This window comes from Pseudophryne corroboree, chromosome 11 (assembly GCF_028390025.1).
Source record: "Pseudophryne corroboree isolate aPseCor3 chromosome 11, aPseCor3.hap2, whole genome shotgun sequence".
Taxonomy (NCBI): Eukaryota; Metazoa; Chordata; class Amphibia; order Anura; family Myobatrachidae; genus Pseudophryne; species Pseudophryne corroboree.
In genome coordinates this window covers 320,113,674-320,125,921 of record NC_086454.1, presented here as the reverse complement: position 1 = coordinate 320,125,921, position 12,248 = coordinate 320,113,674, and the positions used below count along the sequence as shown (strand labels likewise).

The 12,248-nt window shown below is 46.6% G+C and overlaps 1 protein-coding gene across 1 annotated transcript in view; it reads right to left on the bottom strand.

Moving 5' to 3' along the window:
* Positions 1 to 776: 776 nt before the first annotated feature.
* GSE1 (Gse1 coiled-coil protein) overlaps positions 777 to 12,248 on the bottom strand; it is a 636,988-nt gene continuing 625,516 nt past the window's right edge. The window contains 1 exon segment of the mRNA XM_063945682.1: positions 777 to 1,742. Within this exon segment, the coding sequence (XP_063801752.1) occupies positions 1,608 to 1,742 (135 nt within the window). The 3' untranslated portion in view covers positions 777 to 1,607.

Sequence of the window (12,248 nt, the reverse complement as noted above, 5' to 3'; positions counted from 1 at the left end):
GGCCTGAGACCACCAAATTATTGCTCACCCCCAAGATAACCTTGGTATCCGTTTGGATGGTCGACATGGACACATGGTCGACACATGAAAAGGTTGACATGGGTTTTTCACATTTTGTTTCTTTTGGGGAACTTTTCCATACTTTACGATCCACGTGGACTACGATTGGGAACGGTAATCTGTCTGCGGAGCGCGGCACCTTTCGCTCGCCATGCGAGGGGACGCGGTGCACTAACTGGGGTTCGCCGTCACTTTACGCAGAAAACGACACAAAAAACCCCCCCAACAACACTTGTGTCGACCATTTCTATGTGTCGACCATTCATACCGGAACCGATAACCTTCTAAGGTAGATATTTAAACCACAGTTTAGAAATCATGTAAGAAGCTACAGATAATTAACCTCCACTTCCTAGTGTGAGCCACACTACGCAGCAACATTCACCCAACAGCTACTAATCCAGGAGGTTACCCACAGAGTCCAGGAGCTTATTAGCGGAACCGGTCTAAATGCAACCCCCCTTCCCCCCCCCCCCCAATCAGCCTGAGGTCTGGCAGGAGCCTCTAATAGTCCCGGTGTATTCAGTGACAAGCAAATGCATGTTCTTCATTTCATTCTGTTTTTTGAACTTTTAATTCTCTCCAGAGAAAAACAAAAACACTTCATAGGATATATTCCGGACCAGCAGCGGATCACAAACACTAAATAGCAATGTAAAAGGGGTTTTATTTTCCCCACTCCCTGGCTGAAAAAAGAAAAATGAAGAAGCGTTGAATGGCGGCTTTTTTCTTTATAACAATAATTAACGTAATAAAAACATACAAAAAAAATATTTTTAATATGTACAGTAATAGGTGTGTGAAAGCACCTGATTATTGTGTTTCTCTTCCAATGGCGTCCATTTGTGTGTATGAGGGAGGAGTCTAGCAGCTTTTCAGTGATAACTCCACCATCGGGCAGCTAGGAAGGTACCGCTAACCAGACTTCCAGGCTTAAGTGCATTCCCGTTGCAAGCTGCAAAGCTTTGCAAGGATAAAACTCATTTCTTTTTCTTTTTTTGATGTAGGATAATTCCTTAATTTTACAATCTCATTATATTCTATAATTTCTTGATAAAAAAAAAAAAAAAAGTCTATATCCTGGCAAGAAGAGTCATTTTTGGTGGCCTGAATGGTCAGCAAGGAACAAGTGATAAATAAAAGCCGCAGGTGGCAGCTCCATACGATAGCACGATGCGGATGATAGACGAAGGAAGGCAGGCGTCCACAATAGCACAGTCCTCTCGCTTTCTTGTACTGTCAGCAGTAAATCCTGGTTAGGGATATGGTAAGCAGGTGCCAGATTTGCTATAGACGAGACCTGTTTCTCTTTGCCAACTCCCTTCATCCATAGAGACATGCATGGCACATTCATATTTATATATATATATTTAGATTTTTTTGTCTTTAGATTTTTTCCTTTTGCCCCCCCTTTCCCACGGTAGTACAGGCAGTAACAGAAGGTGGCGGATTCTTTTTCCAATCCTCCCAGTGAAAAATATTAAATATCAAGATAATAAAATAGATATTTCTATACTGTATGTTCAGACCTAGTGCAAGAGGGGGTGTCACCTGGGGTGGCCTTTGAAGTATCCCCTAGACCATGGCGAGGAGGGCAAAACAAGGCACTTTCTAAAGTGTTCTAGTTCAGCTTGTAGCCTCTCCCTCTCAGAGGCCACTTTCTGCTTCTGACTCATCAGATCCTGCAGGGAAGATACAAGACAGAAGTACAGTTATAATGTATACAGTCACTCATTTACACAAGTACAAATATCCTGTCAACCCCTGGCAGATCCACCTGACATACTATACATGAAGACTATACTTGATTTCTAAACATAGAAGCAAAATATAAAACTTGCTGCCATGGACCATGGAATAGTTCTGGGGAAGCAAAGCATCAGAAGACCCCAGAAATATTCTGTATTTCATTATCAGACTCCATGGCATCTGTGACTAATGAGTTAGTAATTCCTGAGCAGAGACAGATAGGAAAGAAGTTAAAGCCACTGAAAATGACTCCCTACTGTCCATGCCTCTTCTCCCTCACCCCTTTCTGGCTTTAGCAAGCAGATATGGAGTATAGGAACCAAACCCAGTCCAACACTGCATGGTGCAGGGACTGTTGGTGTGCATCCTAGTTTGCGGAAACAGAACCTGCAACATGTACCTGTCCCCAAGGAGTCCAAGGACACCTCTCAGGGTTAGCTATAGTGTTAGTATAATATACTTAAGTTATATTTATTTTTCATCCACTAGGGGTCACTGGAGTACTCTTGGGATATGGACAGGGCGTTAGCAGGGATGGACACATTTAAATATTTAAATTAGTAACCCTCCATACTCCCAAAGGTACCTTAGTGCTTTTTGTCTCTCATCGGGATAGCAACATGTGGAGAGTTATCCACACTTTTTCTATTTTTTACACACAATCCCTTCCCAGCTTATTAAGAAGCTTGGGTCCAGGATTGTGGAGGCTGCAGATTGCAGCACTTGGCTTGTCGGTGCTCAGGAGAGTAGCCCCGCCATAGACCAAAATCAGCATTAGCAGATTTCAGCCTGAAGCTGCATAAAGGAGCTGGACAGTGCTTAAGAAGAGAAGCCCCGTCATAGCCTCCTCTACTATCAGGTAATGAACGGTTAGGCAGCTCACACTGCCACCGCTGACTTGCTGTGACATTGCTGGGGGACTCAGGGCTTCAGCTCACGCTGCCGCCCTGCTGTGTGGGGACTCTGTTTTTTTTCATTATGTGTCTCACAGCCCAGCTTCCCCACACAGCGCTCGCCGCCTATCACCGCTTCCTCTCCCGCGGTTAGTTTCCGTTAGAAAGGGTCCCTGCAGTGCCATGGACAGCTTCCAGGGGCCGCGGCTCCCTCACACAGCGCTCGCCGCCGCTCCCCGCTTCCTCTCCCGCAGTTAGCTTCCACTAGAGAGGGTCCCTGCAGTGCTGTCTGCGGCTTCTCCTTCTCTAACCGCGGGCAGTTGTCACTGCTGCCGCAGTCTGCTGTAACGCTGATGGAGGGAGATCGCAAAGGGGAGGGTGTGTGTGGGGGGGAGGGTGTGTGTGTGTGTAAGGGGGGGGGGGGGGTGTTCACAGCCTGCAGACAAACAGCAGCTCAGGGACCTAACACAGCATAAGCTTTGTTAGGAGGTCCTTGCTGGCAGACTAATAAGTCTGAAGTCACATTTAGGGGATCTATTGTTTATTAAAAAAAATAGATGCCTTAAAACAAATTCAGCATGACCTATGAGTATATCTATATACAGATAAGATTGTTTTATTATGTTAATCACAAGCTGAAAGCACATGGCTGGACGCCATTTTAACACAGACTTCCTAGTCCTTCTTGCAGGAAGTTCGGTGCCGGAACCACAACACTCGGCCACTGGAGGAGCAGGGGTGTTAGTAGAAATTCGGTACAGCACATATTAAACAGAGTTTAGTGTGTCCCACCATGCACTACGGGCTTATACACACACTTTAGTTAAACTGAGTTGTGGGACTTGTCTGTCTGTCTTTGTATACCTGTTTGTGTGGGTACATAATGAGTAAAGCTAAGGCACAAGCAAAAGCAGCTTGGCTGCAAGGTCTTTAAGAGTGTGTTACTTCAGGAAAGCTTACAATCAGAGTTGGCTGCTGCGCGTAAAGAGTGTAAGACGGCTGCAGATGAGGCTAGGTTGATACCGGCTGAGCTACCGCAGTGGGCTCAGGAGATGTCAAGGACTTTGCAGAGTTTACAGCAGTTCAGGTCTAGTGCAAATCCGAAAAGTAGTCATCAGTGGTCTCATAACCTAGGGTCAGCTGTGTTGCATTCTGAGGAACATGAGGAAGGTGAATTGGGCCAGGAGTCAGATAATGAGGTTACTGATAGGCCGGCCATTGATAATCTCATCAGGGCAGTACGTCAGGTTTTGAATTTTACTGAGACTGAAGAACCTCTTTCAATGTTGAGGTTTTATTTAAAAAAAACAAAACCAGAGAGCACCTGTGTGATTTCCTTATTCAGATTCTATTAATAAGCAGTTAACTGGAGCATGGAAGAATCCGGATAAACGGTTTTCTATGCCTAGAGTTTAGACAGTTTCTGTCTAACTACCCATTCCCAGAGTCTATGACTTCGAAATGGGAAACTCCACCGGCGGTGGACTCCTCGGTTTCCACACTTTCCAAGAAGTTAATTATTCCATTCCCAGCTGCTATAACGCTTAAGGACCCGTCAGAGAGTAATCTGGAAGCTATGCTAAAGTCAATGTATACTGCAGTAGGAGTGTTGCTTACACCTGCTTTAGTGGGAGTTTGGGCTAACAAGGCTGTAATTGCATGGGCAACACAGCTCAAGTTGGGCCTACAACAGGGTCTCCCCTTAGACCAGCTTATACGTCTTGCTAATCACATTTGTGAATCTGCTGAGTATTTAGGTACAGTTTCTAAGGACGTCAGCCAGATTAGTTCTCGACTTTCGGCATCTCTGGTTGCGGCCCGATGGGCGCTTTGGCTCCGCTCTTGGCAGGTGGAGGCAGAGTCAAAACGAGGAATAGAAGCGTTGCCTTACACTGGTGATATGTTGTTTGGTCCTGAATTAGACAAATGGATTTCTCAGGCCACTGGGGGAAAGTCTGTTTTCCTGCCATTGCCCACACCAGTTCCAAAACTAAAATACGCTGGACCAGCGGTTAAATCTTTTAGAACTCAGTCCTTTCAAGGCTGTGCTACAGGAACAACCATACAGAGTAGACGTGGTAGAGGATGTGGTTTTCAACAAGCCAGTGGAATGAAGGGCTTCCAGCCCATCTCGGATATTCAGTTGTGGGAGCAAGCCTTCAGTCGTTTCACTTGGCGTGGTTTCAGACATACATAGATTCACTTCTGCCCCTTCACACCATTTATACCCCAACACTCAACCCTGCTCTCTCCCTCCTCTGCCTGTCACCTCACCTCTCCTCCACCAGTATCATACTGCACTCCCTCCCTGCCTCACTCCTGCAGTCTCCCTTCCTAGCCAAGGCCCCAGCACCATCATTACACCCTCTATCCCTTCTTTCCAAATTACTCCTACCTCAACACTACAGCAATCCTGATAATCTCATTCACATCTCTCCCACAAACTCCTACCCCCTATCCTGTGCACTCTGGAATGCCAGATCTGTTTGCAACAAACTGTCCCCTACTCATGACCTTTTCATTTCCAACTGTATGCACCTCCTGGCCATTACAGAAACCTGGATTACTCCCTATGACACCACTTCTCCTGCTGCTCTCTCTCTGTGGGGGCCTCACATTCTCACCCCCCCCCCCCCCCCCGACCCGGGGGTCGCCATGGGGGTGGTGTTGGGATCCTTTTACCCTCAAGCTACACATACCAACTTATACCTCCAGAACCATCTCTTACATTCCCTACATTTGAGGTCCATGCCTCTACCAACCTACTAATGTTCGAGTTGCTGTCATTTACCATCCACCTGGCATTTCCTCCAAATTCCTTGACAACTTTGCTTCCTGGCTACCTCACTTCCTCTCTTCTGACATTCCCTCCATTATCCTAGGTGATTTCAACATCCCTATCGATAACCCCACAAAATCACCTGCCTCTAAACTCCTTAACCTCACCTCTTCACTTGGTCTCTCCCAGTGGACCACCTCACCCTCCCATGTGAACGTGAGCTCACTGGATCTGGTCTTCACTCACCGCTGTGATATTTCTGATTTCTCCAATTCCCCTTTTCCCCTCTCTGACTACCACTTACTCTCTTTCAACTTATCTATCTCTGCTTTCCCATCTCTCCCTCCTAAGGCTACCATCATGAAGCGTAACATTGAGGCTATTGACACCTCATCCCAATCCTCCCTGTTTGACTCACTTCTCTCTCTCACATGCCCTGAACAAGCCACATCCCTATACAATGCATCTCTTACTTCTGCCCTTGACTCTGTTGCTCCGCCAACCACTATTCACCCTCGCAGATCAACACCTCAACCCTGGCACATCAAATGCACCAGATATCTACAAAAATGCTCACGTACTGCCGAGCGACAGTGGAGGAAATCGCGTTCTAAAGCAGACTTCTTCCATTTCAAATTCATGCTCTCATCCTTCAGCGCTGCCCTTTCCCTTGCTAAACAATCGTACTTCAAAATCCTCATCTCTACCCAGTCTTCCAACCCCCGGCACCTCTTTGCCACTGTTAACTCCCTCCTCTGCCCACCACCACCTCCTCTCCCTTCCTCATTGTCTGCCACTTATTTCACATCCAAAATTGACTCCATACGTCAGGACATCACATCCCACCAGACCAGCCACCACCCATCCCTTTCCACCCCTCCCCTTCCCTCTTACCAACTCTGACATCTTTCTCCCATGTATCTGGCGAGGAAGTCATGGTCCTCATACATTCCTCCCTCCCCACTCGATCCTATCCCCTCCCACCTCCTCCGCTACCTCTCTCCTTCTGCCTGTTCCCATCTTGCCCACCTTCTCAATCTCTCCCTCTCATCAGGCACTTTCCCCTCTGCCTTCAAGCATGCTCTTGTCTCCCCTATTCTTAAAAACTTACCCTTGATCCTAACACTCTCCAACTATCGACCCATCTCTCCCCTCCCCTTTGCCTCCAAACTTCTTGAGCGTATCGTCTATAATCACCTCACTGCCTTTCTTTCCTCTCACTCACTGCTTGACCCATTCCAGTCTGGCTTCCGTTCTCTCCACTCCATTGCAGACTTTTGTGAGGGCAGTTTCAGTGACCTCCATGCAGCCAAATCTAAGGGACACTACTCTCTACTTATTCTTTTTGACCACTCTGCTGCTTTTGATACTGTGGACCACCCTCTCCTTCTGCAAATCCTTCACTCTCTTGGTCTACGCGATACTGCCCTCTCCTGGCTGTCCTCCTACCTCTCTGATCATTCCTTCTTTGTCTCCTCTCATGATGCTACCTCACCCCAACTTCCACTAACTGTTAGTGTCCCCCAAGGTTCTGTTCTTGGTCCTCTCCTTTTCTCTCTCTATATGTCCTCTTTAGGTGAACTCATTAGTTCTTTTAACTTCCAGGATCACCTCTATGCTGATGACACTCAAATCTACCTCTCCTCCCCTGATCTCTCCACGGCTCTCCTCACTCGTACCTCTGTCTTTCTGCTATCTCTTCCTGGATGTCCCAGCACTTTCTTAAACTCAACATGTCTAAGACTGAGCTGATCATCTTCCCACCCTCCCGCACAACCTCACCTCCCACAATCTCATTATCCATTGATGGCACGACTATCTCCTCTAGCCGCCAAGTACGCGGTCTTGGTGTAATCCTTGACTCCTCCCTCTTCTTCAAACCACACATTCAGCACCTCTCACAAACCTGTCATTTTCATCTCAAAAACATTTCCAGGATCAGACCTTTTCTCACCCAGGATGCCACGAAGATCATTATTCACTCACTGATTATTTCCAGACTGGACTACTGTAGTCTCCTCCTAACTGGCCTCCCTGACAATTACCTCTCTCCATTCCAATCTATCCTCAATGCTGCTGCCCGGCTCATCTTCCTCACCCAACACACTACGTCCACCTCCCCTCTCCTACAAGCTCTTCACTGGCTTCCATTCTCTGTCAGAATCCAATTCAAACTTCTCACACTCACTTACAAAGCACTCACCCACTCCTCTCCCATATACATCTCTGACCTTATCTCCCTTTACTCTCCCACCCGTCCTCTTCGCTCTGCTAATGCACGCTGACTCTCCTGTCTTCTGATTACTTCCTCCCACTCCTATCTCCAAGATTTTTCACGTGCTGCTCCCTTCCTCTGGAATTTTTTACCTCTCCCCCTCAGACTCTCCACCTCTCTACAAAACTTCAAACGGGCTCTTAAGACCCATTTCTTTACCAAACCCAGCCAAATCTCATCCTAACCCTCTGTTCCACGCTCTCTATGTACCCCATCTGTGTCACCCCTGTCTGTCTACCCCTCCCCTTAGAATGTAAGCTCTCACGAGTAGGGCCCTCTTCCCTCATGTGCTTATACTTTTCTTTCTTTAATAATCCTCAACTGCCCAAATCACGCAGTTTTTTGGCCACCTGGAACTTATCTCTGTCATTTACTGGTGTAGTTATGCTTAGTTACCCTGTACTTGTCTTCAACTGTAAGTCACTGTTTTCCTGTTTTGATTATGTGCATATGTACTCTGTAATTGTGCGCTGCGGAACCCTTGTGGCGCCATACAAAGGATAATAATAAAATAATAATAGATGGGTGGATCCGCAATTTAGTGTTCAAAGGTTACAAACTAATTTGATTGTCTACCACCAATGCGATTTTTCAAGACAGGTATGCCTGTGTCAGAAGGCAAAAAGGCAGTTCTGCAGACCGCGATTCAGTCTCTCGTACATTCCGCAGTTTGGATTCCAGTCCCAGTTCACCAGAGTCAAGGTTATTATTCCAATCTTTTTGTAGTACCAAAGCCGGACGGCTCTGTCAGACGGCTCTTGAACCAAGGGGCTCAATCAGTACGTCACTTACTACAAATTCAAAATGGAATCCCTGCGATCAGTTATTGCAGTTTTAAAACTACCGTTTGGCCTCTCATCAGTGCCTCAGGTATTCACAAAAGGTGATGTCTGTGCTGATAGCTCATCTCCGATCCCTGGGAGTGATAATGGTTCCGTATTTAGACGGTCTGCTCTTCAAAGCTCCGTCTCAAAAAAAACAAAAAACAAATACTCCTTCACCATGCCTTTCTAACGTACAATGTACTAGTTCAGCACGGTTGGATTGTCAACTTCAAGAAATCAAGCCTGATTCCGTCTCAAAGAATTCAATTCCTAGGAATGATTCTCGATACGGTGGGTCAACGAATTTACCTGCCAAAACAGAAAGCACAGATTATTTGTCATCTGGTACAGCTAGTTCTTCGACTGTTAGAAAAGATGGTGGAGTCTTTCAAAGCAATCCAGTTCGGAAGATTTCACAAACGTCCTTTTTAACTGGATCTTCTTGCACAGTGGTCAGGCTCACATCTACAAATCCATCAGTTAGTGCGTTTGTCTCCAAGGGTCAGAGTATCACTACTCTGGTGGCTCCACATACACAATCTCACAGCAGGAAAAAAGGTTCGGAGTCTGAAATTGGATAATTCTGACGACGGACGCAAGTCTCAGAGGTTGGGGAGCAGTGGTCCTGGATTGTCAGCTTCAGGGTCTATGGTCAGACCGAGAAAGATGCCGGTCAATAAATGTCCTGGAACTCAGGGCAATTTACAATGCGCTGCGACAAGCAGTTCACATGCTCCAGTCTCAGGCTGTCCAGGTTCAGTCAGGCAACGCGACGGCAGTTGCATACATCAACAAACAAGGAGGAACTCGAAGTCGCATGGCCATGCAAGAAGTTGCTCGACTCCGGAATTGGGCCGAACATCACCAGGTGATATTGTTGGCAGTATTCATTCCAGGAGTGGACAACTGGAAAGCGGATTATCTCAGCCGTCAGGATTTTCATCCAGGAGAATGGGCATTAAATCCAGAGGTGTTCCAGCAGTTGGTCCAGCGGTGGGGTTACCCACAGGTGGATCTAATGGCATCTCGCCAAAATCAAACACCCCAGTATGTGTCTAGAACAAGAGATCCAAAGGCAGTGGATGCTCTCACAATCACATGGCCGTACTGCTTCCTCAGTTGCTAAAACGGATCAAAAGAGGGTCCATGACAGTCATACTAGTGGCGCCTCATTGGCCTCGGAGAGCGTGGTTCTCAGATCTCCGCGGTCTACTCGCAGACGATCCGTGGCCGCTCCTGCTACATCCGGACCTGCTGCAACAGGGTCCGTTCCTTTACCCCGATTTAGCGCGGCTGCGTTTGACGGGGTGGCTGTTGAAACCGCTCTCTTAACACGAGAAGGCATTCCAGAATCGGTTATACCAACCATGTTACGTGCTAGGAAGCCAGTTGCAGCAGCTCAATATCACAGGATTTGGCGTGCTTATATAGGGTGGTGTGAAGCTCGGAAGTTTCCGACATCATCTTTAAGGTTATCCCGTCTTTTGCTATTTTTACAGGCGGGGTTAGATGGAGGACTACGTTTATCTACACTAAAGGTGCAGGTCTCTGCCTTGTCAATTTTCCTTCAAAAGCGTTTGGCTCTTTTTCCAACAGTTCACACTTTCCTGCAAGGTGTCCTCAGAGTTCAACCTCCATTCATACCACCTAACCACCTACAGCTCCATGGGACTTGAATCTAGTTTAGATTTTTTGCAGTTTTCATTTTTTGACCCCTTACAACAAGTGGATGTTACGTTTCTAACTTGGAAAACAGTTTTTCTCCTAGCCTTAGCTTCGGCAAGGCGTATTTCAGAATTGGGTGCCTTGTCATGCAAGCCACCGTATCTGGTGTTTCAGGATAACAGAGCTGAACTTCGGACGAATCCAGCTTTTCTACCAAAGGTAGTATCTGCTTTTCACATCAATCAACCAATCGTAGTTCCTGTTTTTCAGAAGGTTCAGGAACTCCAGCTACTTTGGATATGGTACGCACACTCCGCGTTTATGTAGCCAGAACATCATCAGTAGGTAAAACAGATACATTGCTTGTTTTCTATAATGCAGTTAATATGGGTTGGCCAGCTTCCAAGCAGACCTTGGCCAGATGGATTAAGCTGACCATACGCCAGGCTACAACTGCCTGCATCAGTTTCAGCTCATTCCACACGTTCTGTGGGAACGTCATGGGCAGCAGGTCGTGGAGCTTCTACGACGCAACTTTGCCATGCGGCTACATGGTCATCAGTGCACACGTTGGTGTGCTTTTACAAGTGTAATATGTTTGCGGCATCAGCATCTAGCTTTGGCCGTCTAGTGTGGGTGCCAAACAGCTCTCCCGCCCAAGGGGGAAACTTTGGTACATACCAAGAGTACTCCAGTGACCCCTAGTGGATGAAAAAGAAAATAGGATTTTGGTACTTACCAGGTAAATCCTTTTCTTTGAATCCACAGGAGGCACTGGACGCCCAACCAGAGCAGTTTCACATGTTTTGGTGTAAGTTCAGTAGATCTTATGGTAACACATTCTCACCGACTGGTTCAAAGGTTCAAGTGATTGTTATCTATTGTCGGGTCAACTTTTTAGCTGTCCGTTACATGTAATTCTCCATTGTTCATCCTCTCTATCGCTACTATTCGGCTCAGTCAAAAAATCACTGAGGTATCTTTGGGATTATGGAGGGGGAGGAGGGTTACTAATTTAAATATTTAAATGTGTCTATCCCTACAAAAGCCCCATCCATATCCCAAGAGTACTCCAGTGCCCCCTGTGGATTCAAAGAAAAGGATTTACCTGGTAAGTACCAAAATCCTATTTTATGGACACTGCTCACCACAGAGTTGTTGAGAGTGCAGGAGCCTGGCCCTGAAAAGTTTTTTTTCTTTGAGTATAAAGCTCCACCCCTAACTTTAGTGACCAGAGTTAGCAGGTAGCTGTTTAGATTGGGGTGGGAAGTAAAAATAAAATGGAGCAGATTTGGTCTCATGGGGGACACCCTGAATATCCCAATTGTCAACATCAGTGGTAGTGGTGCTGGGTTTAGAATACTGGAGGGACAACTGTTCATGTACAAAAGAGATCAGCATGGGAGAAATCCATTGAGGATGGATGTGAATTGTCCGGTGGACAGTTTGGGACTTTGAGGTGGAGGTTCGTGACACATGCCCCCCTGGGCAGAATCCAGCAGCCATGGAAGTGACGGCTTGTACTGCATCTTTTGCAGAGTCCAATTGCCCTGGCTATGAAAGTGATACATAGTAAACTTGTTCAAATCATCTAAGAGCCGAGCAAGAAACCTCTTCTGCCCCGTTGGCGGTAGGTGAGGTCTCTGATAGAGCATTTTTCTCTTTGGAAAGACTATCAGGGTCCCTAGGTTATGCAATCCACTTGGTAGGACTTTACATTGTACGTTTCTACTTGCAAGAAGGAAAACTTAGGGACGTTTCAGACTGCAAGAACGTAATGGCCTGACATGGTGATCACAATCCGTCACGCTTTCTTCAGCAGAAAGCTTATATTCCAATTTGTAGGAGAGTCACAGTGAAGTGGGATAGGAAGTTCCATTGGAAATCCTTCACCGCCCTTCATGGAGCAGGGAAAATACAACAGGGGTGCAGACCAACACAGCTGCTACAACAGCCTTCCACGAGAATGGAAATTGCACAAAGAGGTGTTTCAGCAAATAGCA